At 36.7% G+C, this 16,775-nt stretch overlaps 1 protein-coding gene across 15 annotated transcripts in view; it reads right to left on the bottom strand.

The window, feature by feature from the left end:
* The window catches only part of TENM3 (teneurin transmembrane protein 3), a 403,572-nt gene that overhangs the window by 85,622 nt on the left and 301,175 nt on the right, over positions 1 to 16,775 (bottom strand). For all 15 annotated transcript variants that reach the window (XM_071743228.1, XM_071743230.1, XM_071743231.1 and 12 more), the window contains 2 exons: positions 11,258 to 11,380; positions 4,550 to 4,764 (listed from right to left, as the gene is read on the bottom strand). In XM_071743228.1, the coding sequence (XP_071599329.1) occupies positions 4,550 to 4,764; positions 11,258 to 11,380 (338 nt within the window). The remainder of the gene's footprint in view (positions 1 to 4,549; positions 4,765 to 11,257; positions 11,381 to 16,775) is intronic.

The raw sequence follows: 16,775 nt of genomic DNA, 5'->3' as shown, positions 1-16,775 counted from the left end.
TTGAGTCGCAATATGCTGATTATGCCCTACCATTCTGTCCAGTTTTAAACTGAAGTATTTTTAAATTTATTCTTAAAGTCTTTTTAAATAAACATATTGATTCTCTGTCTGCAGCGGAACTGACATTTTTAGAAAGTGTCACAAAGACTTTCAGGCTTGCATTGATTTGGTTTTGAATGGACAGCCACCATCAAATATTTCTAGCTGATTTATTTATGATTCCCCAGAAAGAGAAAACTATGCATCTCAGATCAGTCTTTGTCTCACACATAGTGGCTATGGTTGAGAGTGATTTCAGCACCTAAAGATTATACAGAAAGACAACCAAAAATTCTGTCCTGAGCACAATTTATCAAACCATTTCCTTTATGTGCTATTCCTATTATTTTGGATTATGGACAGGAATGTTTTAGACACAGTGGATCCTGTTCTAAGATAAAGGCTTAAACTAAAATAATTCTTGAGATCTCTCCCAAACTCATTTCTGTCATACTGTCATTATGTCCCTCACAGTGCCAGGATAACTGCTACCAGAGGTTGTACAGCTATGGAAAAGTAAACTCCACTTTCCTCTTACTCACTGTCTGGTTTTAGCTGGATACAAAAAAGAGGTGGATAAACAGACAAATGGTCCATGTGAGAAATGGAGAACAAGGTGGCAAATGCAATATACAAGCTTTTTATTATAGTCTAAGGTGATGTGGAGGGAAGGCAAAACCTCATAGAAACAGTGAAGCTGTAAGGAGGGAGTGAAGAAAACGGTGGTGCCTGGTTATACATGCAAGGTATCACAGGTGTAGCAAGACGAACCTCTTTTAGGGCACGGCGCTCCAAGGTCCAACCAGGTGTTCCAGGAGAAACTCAGGAATAGTGCTCTGAGTCCAATGCTCTCAGGGCTGAGCAGCCTGAATCGGTGCTACTGCTCCAAAAGTGGCCTCCCCTCTGGCTTCCTCAGGTGTGAGCTTTATTGGACCCCTAATCCTGCTCATGCGCAGTAGGGGCCCGCCCTAATCAGGTACAGGTGGGCTTAACACAAGCTCATGCCCACTACCTGGCAATTAGTGCCACCTGGTTGCCTCATTTCACTACAACAGAGGTATGACCAAAGACATTGGAAGGGGACAGCTGGTGAGGAAACTTTACAAATGCTGTCGGAGTGCAGGTAGCAATCAGTTCTCTATTAACATAAGATATAAAAATTCAAACACTAACATTTGAGAAACACACAGCAGTTGCTCCTTTGCATAAATTTTGTTATTAGCACTTGTCACTCTGTGACTAGGAGATAAGGGCAGATAGCATTCAAGAGACACAGACATGAAGTGACATAACTGGGTGAGATCCTACTTTTCAAAGGCCTCATGAAACAACCCTAGCTTTACACATCCAGAGATGGGCTCTAAGCCAACTTTTATCATTCTGGGATGAGATCTTGGAGCTATGGCAGTCAGATCTATGGAAATACCAGTTCTATGATTTAAAATAAAAACAACAACAAAAAAAAAGCACTCAGACATCATTAAGGCACTGTAGAAACTATCGTAGTTAAACATCTGCTGTATTTTGTGCTGTTCTGGCCCTTCCATCTCAAAAAAGCTGCAGTAAAATGGAAGAACATTCAGAAAAGGACAAAGATGATCAGATTATTGAAGTAGCTTTCATAGAAAGAATAATGAAGCAAACTGGAAAAAATAAAACTATTTGAGAACACTAGAGTGGCATGGAGAAGAAAACAATGAGAAACTCTTCCACTGCCACTTCCAAAACACTACCAGGAGGCTGTTGCAAAGCACAGTGGGTGTAGTGAGAGATGTGCAGCTAAGCCATGAAACTCCTTGCTGCAAATGGGAAAGATGCTAAAACCTTCCAATAGGTTCAAAGGTGACTATGCAAATTCACAGGAGAAAAGAATCTATCAAAGGTTGTAAAATACAAAGACAGCACCTTTGACTTAGGAAGTCCTTCAGTTTAAAATGCTGGAGGCCAGGATTGTATTGTAGGAAGAATAATTACAAAATCGCCATGCTGCTGTATTAATCTCTACACACCTGCTAATGGCCACCATCAGATAGAATGCTGGGCTAGATGGGTCTTTGTTCAGACCCAGCACGGACATTCATGGGTTTTTCTAATATTCTCTGTCTCTGCCTGCTATGCCTGGCTTGCAGTTAGGAACTTTTGTCAGTACAAGCCATAATGGTTAGGGGAAATAAGAAATCGATAACCAGATTTATGCTTCCAAATCCCTCAGCATTCTAGTTTATTAGACATCCTTTTTGCTAAATACCTTGTTTTGTCTATATAAGCTACTTCAGTAAAATAGATTTTATCTGTACAGGTTGTGCCTTTATTGAAGTCCTGTGATTGGTGTTTGAAAAAGTTCTAACCTAATGAGAAATATTGTACACCATTTTTTCCCCCATGTGATGGAACATAGCCACAAAACCCCCTCAGCCACTCACTGGATTGCATTTTTAGGAGATTACATACATGCTTTATCTCAAGCACCTGAAACAGATATCACAGGGTTCAAGGCCATATAAACATTCTGATAACCCCCCACCCATGGGAATCTTCAGCAGCCCTGGAAGTTCACTAGGGCACTGATAAGTAAGCATGTCAATTTTTCAAGGTATCAAGTGTCAGTCAAAAGGTTTGTAAAAAAATACTCTAATTATATACTAGGCAAAAATAGGGCAAGAGAGCTTGACCTATATCCTGGGAACAATATATCCAAAATGCCACAGAAACTACAGAACATGTAGTAGCAGGCTTCACATTTTATTCTTTCTGTCGTATCATACTTTAACACGAATAAGCACTTGGGCATCAGGAATTCAAAGGCAAAGGAGTCTGTGTATCACAGATGATGGCAAACAAATCTAGTTATCTCCTTTTTCTTAAGCTTTGGATAAAAACTATCCCTCTTCCAATCTTTTGCCATGATAAAGAATCAACTAAGATTAATTTTTCACAGATGTACCTACTTGCATAACTTACCATATAAATGCACAGCCTAGATCACTTTCTCCACTTTTATTCATTCCTGCCACACATCTATTCCCCTCGCTCCTGTTATTATTGTTATCATTGAGATGGTATTTGTATTCCAACCCCCTATTTCCAATGGCTGATAACTTTCTGAATCAATTTTCTTTGAGCTAGAATTTCTCATGCTTGTTATCGGCCTGAGGGTGGGTGTTCGTATGTGAAGGCCTGGAGAAAATCCATTTTATCATTTTCATGAGGATCAAATTTTTAAATAAACATAAGTGCATTTTCTGCATTCAGTAAATTGTAGTTTAATGGAAATTCAACTAAAAATAAACCTAACATAATATTCTGTGATTTTAGCTGCATGAAACTCCTTTGCTGACCCTAATTCTTCCTCTGTGGTTTGCAACTGCTAAATAGGTGATATAATTAGCAAGATTTGTATGTGCTGGGTCTTTTAAAAGTTATGCCTGAAGGAAAACCAACATAAGTTTAAATAGTGCAGTAGCATGCAAGTAAAAATTAAAAATAAATTGAGATTAAAATAGGATGTTTGAATTTTGCAGTTATGGATTTGCTGTTACATCTGCATATCAGTCATACTAAGTCAAGCTTCATTCCAATTATACCATTAGATTGCTATATTTAGAATTGTGTCCAGGGCAAATTCATCCACTTAAAAAAAAAAGAAACAGTAAGATGTTGCACGAAATGGGGTAGAAGGTCATGAACTCAACTTCCTTTCCTGGTAGAAAAATAGTTAAGAACAGCACTTGGAAAAATATTGAGTTGAAAGAAATCTAAACGTGGAGAGTCTTAAATATTAAAAATAAAATCTGAATTCAGTTGGCTCTAAAACACCACCTCAGACAATGATTCTCCCTTTCTCCTAACAGTCCAGAAGACTATACATTCTTTTATACTTAAACTTTACTACAACTGGATAAAAAGTGTTTCTTTGCAGGCAAAGGCATGACCATATGCAATAAAAGTGTTGTCAGATGCCTTCTGAGGGGTGGGTCAGAATAAATCCTCTCAAACATGTAAGAAAAAAAGTTTCAAGACACTAAATGAAGACTGATAGTTGATTATGGTTTTTTCTTTTGTGCATTTGTTTAGTGTACAAGCTGTAAAAACTTGCTCATAGAACAAACTGAATCTTCCTTAAAAAAAGATGTCTTCTTCCTCAGACATTTGGCTTATGTGGTCTTGGTGGGCTTTCTAGACTTTGCACAGCTATAGGACACCTTATTAGTTTGCTTAGGTTATTAAAGTATTAAAGTACGTTTATATACCACAGAAGTCAAAAAAGTATCTATAATCATCACTACTCACAGCTTTCAGAAAAGCTCATAAATAAGAATACATTTTAGATCCCATCACACAAGTATTCTGAATGTTTTGGACATTACATTACATCAATAAAGTGTATAAAAATTAAAAATAAAATTCAGGAAAAGGAAATGGATGAAATCCTGAGAAAGAAAAAATATACAAAAATACAAGCTTACAGTTTTCAATAATGTGTCCCATTGATAATGCAAGTAGTTCTCACCTGAGTGTGTGAAGGTGGTAAGCCTTTTCGGCCATATACTCCAATCAATGCATCTTTCTGAAGAGATATATTGAATTTTAGGAATTGTGGCTGATCAATGAAGAGTTGTGATCTCCAAAAAATCCCAGGGGGAACTTCTTGTATCGCTCTTCGGCCTATATCAAGTTCTCCAGAATCTATAGTGTTGTTTTCTTGTGCAAATCCCCCTAATTTTCCTGACAGGTTAGAATAATAAGAGATCAAAAATTAGTATTCCTTTCTTGCTTTCAATTATCCTTCATATAAACCAAGAAATATTTAGAATCACCTCAGATAAAATGCTACCTTACAATTGTTCTGAATAAAAGATTGCAGGGCACTCCCCAGTTATGACATAACATTGCAGATACCTCAAATACCATAACTTTTCTAAGCACTAAAATGATGGAAACTGTTTTGGATCTACATTAAAATATTTATTGTTTTCCCCAAGAGTTTTAACAGCAGTTTTCCAGTATAAAGTCTCACACTAAAGAAACTGAAGGTGAAAGGAAAGGCAGCATACAGATTTTAAGAATAAGAATATATTTAAGAATAAATATAAGCTGTCAACTTACTAACATATGATCTTTTCTACATTAAATATCAGAGCATTTATACAATACCAGCAATGTCTATATCTCTGGTTTCCTATTGATTGTTTTTGCATTCCCCCAAAGGAAAGGCAATGTTTCCTGCTCCACTGTGCCTCTGCCCTTATGCCTTTGCTCTCCATAATGCCTACATCCCCTGCACTCCCTACCCTCAGCCCCAAGCTTCTTATCACCTCCTTGTTCATGATGCCTCTTGAATACCACATACAGTAACATGTCAAAGTCTGGTACTGTCACTATTTTCTATGTCATTAATATGTATTTACTCTGCCAATTACTAGCAATAAGAACATAGCACTGAAGGGCATTAATGATTTCTGTCTATAAAGCATTTGTGCAACTCTCAGTTAGCCTTAGGAGGCTTGCAAATGCCCAGAAGGGAAAAAAGACACTAACATGCAAAAGACACATGACGTCAAATGCCAGCACCAAAAAAATGGGCTATTGGTTGTGGCATTAAAAAAAGAAGAAAATAAAGTCATAAATTTTAGATAGCACCAACAAATGTTTTGTTCAGGTGGTTAAGTCCGGGCACCAGAGACTGAACCTACACTGCAGCTTAAGTACAGAACAGTATCACACAACCTGCAAGGCTCTGAGCCACCCTGGTGAAGCACAGTCCAGTAATGAAAGGGATAAAATTGTTCAAGGTCAAGCCGATGACCTTGCAAGGCACTGGGCTGGATGCTGTGGACAGCAGAGTTCAGTGATAGCTTTGAGGTCTCCACATCGCCCCTGGTTGTACTGGAATAGGCACATGCTAAATGTGGAAAAGATGACAAACCTTTCCCAAAGCTCATCAGCAAACAAATTGTGATTTTGTTGTGGCAGTGTCTTCAGTCTGTCAGAAGGGTAGGAAACAGAACTACTAAGAATGATGCACCAAAAAAGTGGTTTGCTCAAACTGTTGCTTTAAAATCTGGGATGGTTGAGGTGAGTTTGCATTGAGTTTGTTGGAAGCCAAAGACTCAGACACTCACTGAGTTCAGGCACTAACTCCATGTTGTGCAGCTGGACACAGGCAGTCTTGGAAGCTGGTGCCAGAGTCAAAGCTTACTTTGATCTGATGGAAACAGCACTGTCCAATCAAGGCTGAGGTGTAAATATGTGTGTAAGAATTTGCTTACCAGCACATATCAACTCTGGCATAAGCAAGTAATGTCACATTTAAGCAGCTGGCACATCATGGTGAGAGCCTCAAGAGAAGTAATGTAAAGAAAAATGGAACTGTAGTCACAATCTTACAGACTGCTGTTTGGTTTTTTTTACCAATTTATACTCCTTTTCAGCAGCTAGTCTGTTATAAAGGCTGAACTGAGCCCATCTGAATGTGCGAGGCATGTTGAAGTGACGCTGACTTGTTTGAGTAGAAGTGCTCAAAAGAACTGACAACACTATGCTGCTGTTCTGTCTTTTATGTTCAAATTCTACATTATTCATCATTTGATGGAACAAACTGACACAACCTTTTTGCAAACATTTAGACTGTAAAAAACTAGATTAAAATCTGAAATGCCAGGTGAGGTCACAGATTGATCCTTGCCACTTTTTGTGCATCCAAGATGAACAGAGACTGCTCCTGAATTAAACAGGTACAGAAGAACTACTGAGATGCGTTGAGTGGGGACTTGCATCATCACCAGAGATGGGCCACAATGGTATTCACAGTCTCTGAAAATGTCTCACTTTCAGGATCATATTGATCAGTGTTCTGCTGAGAAGGGACAGCGAAATAACTGATCTTGGAGGAATCTTTTTTTTTACACTTCTCAGGATGAGTCGGATGCTTTTCTAACTTTGGACTTAACCTTTCACAATATTCATATGTTATTCTGTAAGACAGCTCTGTATTCACTCTTTCACGTCATTTAAGCATTTGTTTTTTACCACTTCCTTTAAATTTAAGCTTGCTGCATAATATAAATTCACACACTGATGACTGATTATCAGTAAACAATAAACACTTGTTTGCAGTATTGATCTGTAGCTTCCCCTGCTTCTACATTTGAAATGAAAAATATCTCTTATTATTGAAAAGATGAACTAGACAGCTCGAGCAGGTGCACTTTATCCAACATTTTGACCAACTTGCTAGGTATGTCTGTCACTGGGCTTCAACACTTAACCTGAGCAGATAACGATCTTATGGACTCCCATTTTCTTCAGCAAAAAAGAGGCAGTTTTACCCTGTAGCCACGTGCTCCTTCAATGCCACACAACTCATCACTAGCTCTTTGCCCTGCTAGGAATAGAGCATTAATTACTCTTTTTTACTTGGTGTATCTCAGTGGGTGTAAGAAAAATCTTAATAGTCCCCTGATTTCCTCTTGACTTGCTAAACAATTTCAGTTCTTATATACAGCTTCCTATCAAAATAGATGTTCATTCACACAATTCCATAATGTCATAACAATCCAAAGAAGAAACCAAATTTTGAAATACCTAGGCTCCTGTATACTCTTTCATTAGAATTTTGTCTCTTCCCAGAATTATTTTTTTCACAGATCTTTTCCAAAAGACAATAATACAAATATACAGAAATAAGTAAATCATTTTATATAATTATTTGTATTGATATTGCTATATATGTTATTATTTAATTTACAAAATACATTCATCTGCTGCATCACATACAATCTAATATATCAAATCCTTATATGAAGCATTTGTGATCCTGATAGTCCGATGCATTATGGTTAATTAATAGGCAAAATATTTGTATTTAGTATTTGTGAGCTGTTTTTTGGCCATCTGAGGTTAGGGCGGATGAAAGTCTGAGCTTAAAAACATCGAAAGCAGTAATAATTAATTATTATACTAGAAAATAATTCACAAATACACTGTGAAATGTTCTAAAGCCAAACCCCCTCTTATTTGTAGACACTGTATAGATTAAAACACGAGATACACTGCGAATAACTCAGTATCTACAAAACAGAATAAAAATGAATACACAACCAAAACACAAAAAGGCTCCACAATAAAATTGTTGTATAGTGTCACACATAATGTCATTTTACATCCTTCAAAGGCAGTACTAATTAGAATATTAGGTTGCAAGGCTGGATTTACAGAGAGTCAATAGCATGTTCTCCCATTCCATTGAATAACCTAGCATTCAGATCTTTTTTCTGTGAGACTTCTGCTATAAATCCTTGTGCAACAACTATTTCAAGAAATAAAATAAAAATCCTGCTTAAAAGTGTATCTTTTATGAAAAAAAATGCCCCATAACATCTAATTAAGAAGTTATTATGACTTTAATTACCATAAAATACTGCAAGCAAACAAAAAAACCTCTATGCATATTATATTACTTAAAGAAAGTCTAATGTATTTTAAATAGTAAAACCTCAAAAAGTGCTTTTAAGTAAGCCAAAAGAAATGCATCTTTTCCCATTCACCTTTTTCAGATCTTGCATTTAAAAAAATTAATTTTCAATTTGGCGTATATTATTTTAAGGTATTTCTTAATTGCATATAGATTTTATATGACATAAAATAAAGCCAGGAACATGTGACCAACTATTAAAACACAATTGTTATACAAGCTGTTTTTAAACTTTTCTATCACCTAGTTATAAAACCAGACAAAGCACTGATGCACCACAAGTAAATGGTTGATTAGCATGGCTTACAAATTACTTTGGAGAACCTAAACTGAAATGGCCTATAAAATTAATCATAACCATAGAAAGCACATATGGCACTTTACGCAGGCCTGAATTGTGCCTGTCCAGATAAGCAGGTGGTATGTTGCCAACAGAAGAAACAAACAAAAAGCCTTTGGAAAAGATTTGTTCAGAGATTTCACTTGAACAATTTGCATTTAAGCATGGTTTAACGTGCATTTACTGCCAATTTATGATAGCTATTTCTAGGTAAACCACAGCTGAATTTTCTTCAGAGGTCATAAGGATGCATTATCAAGTTTAGTCTTTGCTAATTCATCACACAAAGTACCTGTACTTCTGAATGGCAAATGACACAGTAGGCTGTGATTTTCTGAACAAAGCAGGCCCAGGATATCTGATGTTTAGATGAGAAAAAGTCAAGCCACAAGCCTGGCCCATACAACACTGAGAATTCTTCCATCCCAGAGTACCAGGGAGATCACCAGGGGGTTGAAGATGGGCAGTAGCTCAGCTGTAGAAGTACCCAAATCAAGGCTTTACTGATTCTTCCTTATAGTTTTCAATAACTAGTATGACAGCATGGGGCTCCCCTCCTCAAATTTCACATTTCACTTTCCCTTTTGTTTAACTTTCCTTTTGTAATTTAAAATGTGTATTCTCTGGTCTGTTTCGTGTTTAGTATTGATGCATGCTGATAAATGACCACTTACTATATTGTGCAGAGGACAGCATTGTAAGAGTGGAATTATCCCTGTTCTCTTATACAGTATGTAGGGAGGGACATAAGGAAGAAAAAAAAGGCATAATGGCATCTGATGTAGCTATTTCTTTTTATTTTTGAGGCAACAATTAAAAAAAAATTACCAAAGGAAAAGGAACAATTTGTATTTACAAAATAGTTACAAAAACACATATTCTATACAGGAAAGTATACTGGCTACTAAGGGCAGGAGACAGTAGGATGATAATATGTCAGCTTCAATATTCATTACCTATACTAGCTTTTTTACTATTAATTCAAAACAAGTAAAAACACAGAAAGAGATAACAAATATCTGAGGGTAAGAAAAAGGCACTAAAGGAAATGAAAAACGAAAAAGTCCTAATGGAGAAGTTTCAAATGCTTGCAAAGGTGACAAAAAGAATAAACTGAGCTGTATCTTTTCTATAACTTCGAGCTGTGATAACTTGAAAAAATTTCAAGATGTCAGTAACTGGCAGAGGCTTCCTCTTTTTCATGGTAAAGAGGTCACAGCTCTACCTTGTGAAAGGGAAAATGGATTTTTGTGTAATGAAGCAAACATCGCATTCATCAACCATTTAAATCAAGTTTTCCATTCAAAACCTATTGATTTTAAAGTCTCTGTTAGCCAAAAGTGCACAGGCTCTTAAATGTTTTGAAAATCTTAAAGGGCAACATGGAAAAAAGTCGATAAAAATAATCCCTTCGTGTGGTTTGTATTTTAAAAGCTTCTACAACAGCATTAATCAAGTTTTTATTTGTTTGTTTGTTTGGTTTGGTTTTTTACTTTATATATTGGTTGGATGATTCAGACTATATATGCTAAAAACAAATGAACATATTATCCACAACCTATTAAATTTCAGAGAGAAATAAAAAAAAGAAGAAGAAAACATAGTCTGAAGAGAAAAACACAAGCCATTCCATACAGAAGTCAGCATGGCACAGGAAGCTCCTTGATCATGAGCTGCCTTCTAAACACGTCTAGGAGAGAAACTGAAAATATTCAAAACCTCTCTGATGTGCCTTTTCTGGTGCCAGCCTTTTAGAAGGAGAGATTATGTTCTGCTTGCCATGGACAAGGCTTTTGACTGGAAACTGTCCAGTGCTCTTTGGAACTCCTCAAGACTGAATCTTAGTACCAGGTGCCATACATGAAATATCATGGCCTGTCACCTTGGGCTCCCTGTCTTAGTTGTGGCCGTTTCTGTACCATGAGACCACCCCAGTCCTGAGGAAGGATGCTCTGAGTCAGCCTCAGCACCATTCTGCTACCTCTGAGGACCCCACAACCATCATTACAGTACCACAAACTTCAGAGTAAGCAGAGGTTCTGCTTCACTGGATGTGATGAGAGCTTTTCCAGCCTCATCAAATATTGCACATAAATTCCCAGAAGGAACTCTTTTTGACAGCCAGCTTCCCTAGTAAGATGAACATCATTGCCCAGGGTACATTGCACCTGTCAAATGCCAGGTAGGAAGGATGGTGAGCTCTTTTCAACTGAAATACAACCCTTGTTCATTATCTACATGCCTGTTTAAAATTACTATTACCTAAAGATGCTCTGTACTTTCATTAAATATACAGATTTTTGGAGGAAATGTGTTAAATTCTGGCAATGTAAGAAAGCATGAAGAAAGGCAATGCTCAAAAATAAAAAAAAGGAAAGAAAGAAATTGTTGCCTGTTTCACTTACCACTTTCTCCAGCAGCTACCGTTACAGGATGTGTTGGCACAGTATCAGAATTCACTTTTCCATTCTCAAATGTATCATTTTCAGTTTGCTGCAGCTGCCAGTTGAGGCCAAACAGATGCATTGCTGGTGGTAAAGGAAACAGGTTATTTGATGCTCTTAACCACAATGACAAATCACACAAGTAATGGCTTTCCACGCTTCACAGCGAAACAGCAACTCAAACATTAAAAAATTAAATTACAGGAACAAGCATTCCCAGACTAATAGTTCAACTTAGCAATGGCACTAAGCAATTACTACCACTGTCCTTTAATGATACAGTGCTTTTGGTGAATGCAGTTGACAGAAAGCTCACCAGTCTCATTCTGAGTCTTTTACCGGTCCCAAATCAATGTTCAAAAGGATAGGCAGTAATTATGTCCTTTTCTCTTTATTCATTTTCGATCCTTCTGAAGAGACAAATCATTTAAGCAAGCTCCTAAATGACCTACTAAAACAATTTATTTCACCAGCAGATGGATCCATTCTGGTTAGCCAGAAAAGGAAATGAAACAACTCAAGAGGAGGGAGGGTGCTGTGGGTGTTGCAGGGCTAACCTAAGGCTCAAACGCTTTTTTTCACATTGTCACCAACATCCTGAACAACCACCAGTTCCATGCCCATTCCCCATGCTAGTTTATAGAATGAGGCCAAGACCATTAGCAGAGCTGGAGACACTGAGGCACTTTGCTCTGGTAACAATAATGCTTAAGTTACGTTTCTAAACTACTTAATTCCCCACAACCACATTTATTGGAAAGGTGGTACTGTGCTAAGAAGTTTAACATAGGCTAAACACGAAAGACAGAGTCAGCATTCCATGGTGTTAGGGCAACTATTTAAGGAACCTTGATGTCACTCACCAGGGAATAATGAATGAACACCCCATCTAAACTTTTGAAGCAAAAATATAGAAAAATATTATTACCTGAATACTGTACTGTGGTACACCTACATGAACAATTTCTTGCTATCTGTGGTGTATTTTCTTTTCTTTCCTTGCCTCAATTATACCATCAAAATCAATCTTATTGCAATTTCTCCAATTTGTGTGTGGTATAACATGGTTTTGCTCTTTCTACAACAGCAGCTATTTGCAAAGCTAAAGTATTATTTCAGTGCGACTGGAGAATAAACATACATTGGGAAAAAATGTGTAATCATGTATTTTACCCATTAGTGCAAAATAGAAGGAAAGTAATTCACTGTATCTTGTTGCTTCAGATCCTTCTGTGTCTGAAACAAATCACTGATATGGTCAATGTTATTAATTTATTCATTCCTTCTAACCAAGTGACAATGAATTCTTCATCCCTCTTGATTTAATCTCTGATCTTTTTATCTCCCTGTATTGACCACAGCAACCCTTAGTTATGACAAACAGGCATCAGTGGATTTTTTGTCAGGCAGACAGCAAACACTGCAGAATTAAGATCCTTTCTGCTAGATCTTTGCTTTAAACCCTCCCCCTTATACTTAAGAAAACAAAACCCCAATATGCAACCAGTGACCTATTCCTGAATGTTTCAGACTGAAATCCTCACTATAGATGACATATTCTCTTTGTTCCAAGTCTCTGACTCCACTACTACTCGCCTTTCTTAGACCTTAAATTGCCTGTCAAAGTCTGATAATGTAGAATGTTCCTTGACCCTAAAATCTTATTTCTTTTTTCCCCTCTCATCTCATTAAACCATAAATCCAACCACTGTCATTTTTGGCACATCACTAGAATTAGCCATTATTATTTTGGCCCTACCTCAGCTGAAATTCTTATTTATGTATTTATCACCTGATGATTGTATCTGTTTTAATGTATTTCAACAAAATCCCTAGGGTCAAACTGTACAATCTGTTATACTAGTTCACTTCACTGACAGAAATGGAGGTCTGCAAATAGCTAAATATTTCATGATTAAAACTGAGTACATTTCTTGTTTTCAGTCTGGAGGTCTAAAGCACTTCTCCTAACTTTGCTGGATTCTTACCACTTGTAATATTCTTCAGGAGAAAAAAGGGAAGTGACATTCATTTTGTAACTCTAGAGGTGCATCCAATCCAAACACATGAGCTTAGAACATAATTAACAGCTCTGTTTGCTGAAGCTATGCACATGCCTGTGCCTCTTCATGCTCCACTGGGAGATCAGAAGTGGAAGTTCTGATGTGACCTTCTAGCCATTCCCTCATAATGCACAATAGCTGGAATTTGAAGTTTTCAAAGGCAAGGACTATGGGACAATACCTTTTCTTTGTGTTTGCACTGATTTGAGCCTCACTGTTGTTCACTGTCAAAGATGGTAAGAGTTGTATCCTCAAAAATACAATTGCTCTCTCAGCTAGCAGCAAGTTCAATAAACAATGTTTAATAAAAATTAACAGATGGATACATGCAGCTGTTTGACAGCTTGTGAATATCAGGATGTTTTTGAAGACCAAAAATGTTACTTGACAAGTCCAACGACAACCCAAAACTGACAATGTGTATTAATACGCTAAATAATTAAAATTCGTAATCTCTGAATTTACAAGAATTCTCCTTTCACTGCAGACAAATGAGAACAACATGAAAGGATTAGGCTTGATGGTACAGGATCAAAATGCAAGGTACAATTTCTTTAGGGATGGGGAACATGGGTAAATTTACCGATTGAGACAAATTCAGGTACTATTTTGTAGATTAAGACTGTTCTCTTCTCAGCAAGTCATCTATATAAAAGCAAACAGTTTGGACTAAAAGAGTGTAATTATACCTACAGTAGCACTGATGTTAACACAAAAATGCTATTATTTGTTACAGGCTATCAGGTAATCTTACCATGACCACACAGTTCACTGAAAGGTTTCTGAACCACCTTAAACCGCTTCTCATGCTTGGCTGATGTTACCTGTCTGTAATCTAGACCTGTAATTGAGGTCTAGATATTTTGCTTTGCAATTTGTGTACAAGGCCCTCATTTTACTCAATAATTAAAACAGCAAGTGAGAATACGTTTCACCGCAAACACTTGAAAAAAAGATTACGACTAATTTACACAGTGTAAAACATTTTACCATCATCTGCTTCAGGAAGAAGTTGCTGCTATCAGGACCTTTTATTCTTGTGATGTTGCCAGCCCATTTGTCTTGCATGCTCCTTTCTCAAGCTAGTATTGCTGTGCTTTATGCATTCTCTTTACAAGGAATTTGTTCTTGAGCAAACACACAGTATTATCTTCAAAATGCTCTTTGAGGCTTTCTTCAGCAAGCCAAACAGAAATCAGTTCCTTTATTAGTAGGGGTTATGAGAGATGGATAATTTATGTTACTACGTGGCAGAACTAGAACTGTGAGAGCTGGCAACTACTGCATTCAACTGGGGAGTGCTTCCCTCCAGGGGCTCACAGCCCTCCTCTGCCCAAGTTGTAAGAGGCATAAAAAAGAATTTTAACAGAAAACTAATGTATGTAGCTGTACTCCCTTTAGCTTGTCTGGATTTTTCTTTCCCCTTATACACTTGAATGGTAAGAGGATAGGGAAAGCTAGCTGATAAAGAAATTACACAGCAGTCAGCATTCTCCAGTATGCAGGATGTGCTCTGAACAGAAAACAAAGTTTGGACACAGATGTGAGTATACATACAATGCTGGGATTTATGATTTCTCCCAGAAAGAAAGATTTTTTTCCTTTGTAGGAAAGAATAGCAATATGCAGTAAAAGCCAGGAAAAAAATTATTTAGTTATTCTAGTCAAAATTCAAGGGTGTCTCTATTGTAACTCCCCAGGATCAACCATATATTTTTAAGTACTGTAAATGACAAAGTAGCTCATATGAAAAACCAAGGGTACAGCAAACACCTTATGAGCTGTGCAAGTGAAAGCATTAAAGATGAGGTGACAAGAATAAAACTATACATATATCAGCAGAAGCTTTATTCACAGAAATAGTCCTATAGCAACTGGAGAAGTAATCAAAGTTTGAGTCTGAAGTACTTGGTAAATTTGCTTTTTGCAATGCAAGAACTCTAAAAGTGACACAGTGCATTTTAGGGGAGCAAGAAATCAGAGACAGGAGGATTCTTTTCAGTAACAAGAAGTAGAAATGGAGTTGCCCGAATTGGGAAATGGACTTCTGATGTACCTCCAGGTCTCCTTAGAATAATGACAGATGAAAAATTAACACTAGGCAGCAGAAAAAAACCACTATCTGTAAGTAGAAAGCATCTCCACAAGACCTCAGGAAATAAGGCCTATGGTGTGTGTTCTAAAAACATAAAGAATTTGACACTGTGGGGAAAGTTGGCACGAGGAACTGTAATGATATTGGCAAGCCTCCTTCCTTTCTCCCATGCGTTTTACAAGGTATGGTAATCAAGTCTTATTATTCATGAAACTATACTTGAAGATGAGCTTCTTGCTAAGTTATTGAACTCATCATCCAGGACTGCTACATATGTCTGGGTGCTGGAGCTTTCAAACCATGATTTACAGAACTGCTGCCCTAAAATTAATAGAATAATATATATGCACACTTGCACATAAGGAAAAGTGAGTATCATTTATATTTAAAGCAATGCAAAAAGATTATAATTTAAACTAAGCAAATTGCAATTATTGCTCAATCTGGTTGAAGGATTATCTTCTAGTTCATCTCCCTGTTGGCAATACATTTTCAAATGAAATATTTGAACATTGAAGTGGTTTTTAAAATTATCTCCCATATATTTTCCTTGCAGCTATAATTAGAATCTAAACCTATTTTATTCTGAAGGACCTGGAGTGGACCAGAGGATGTGCAAATCAACCGCCAGTGATTTGCATTAATTTGCTTTTTCCTAAGATAATAGGATGCCTTGGATGTTGCTGCAGATCAAATAGTGAATTAAAAAAAGTTAATTAAAATTTTAAATAAAGTGAATTAAAAGTTACGAAGACCAGTTCTTTATTTATTATTGTTTTTCTCAAATCAACAAAAAGCCTGTTATATCTAAATATAAAAATACTTAAAAGTACATGCTTTTTAGTATCTTCAAAAGGTTAGCGACCAGGAGCATCATATAAAAGTTTCTGAACTTCTGAATGTAAAACATTCTGGTTTAGCTTTCTATAAAAAAACTAAGTGATACTCATCATGATCGATATGGTAACTGAAAAACTGTGGTCTCTTTTCTCTTATCCTGAACTATTAAATGGGTCCATTGATTTTACTGTTTCCCCTGCAATAAAATCCAACCTTTAAACTCTATTCCTCATTTTCTCTCGGAACCCTTAAACAAAGAATTAACAAAACACATCACAAAAAGCTGCCTAGAAAAAATATAGCAAAGTTATATCAGCTACCTGCTATGAAAAAAACTTACTTTCTTTGACCACTAATCAAAGATGATTATATGACATTTTAAAGAACAGATGTGTGGTAGTCTCAGTGTAATGATTGTTAGTACATTCACACAAAAATGGAACATTTATTGCTCTGAAAATTTGTATGGCTAGATGTCTCA

This window comes from Heliangelus exortis, chromosome 4 (assembly GCF_036169615.1).
Source record: "Heliangelus exortis chromosome 4, bHelExo1.hap1, whole genome shotgun sequence".
Taxonomy (NCBI): domain Eukaryota; kingdom Metazoa; phylum Chordata; class Aves; order Apodiformes; family Trochilidae; genus Heliangelus; species Heliangelus exortis.
This window is presented reverse-complemented; position numbering and strand designations above follow the sequence as displayed.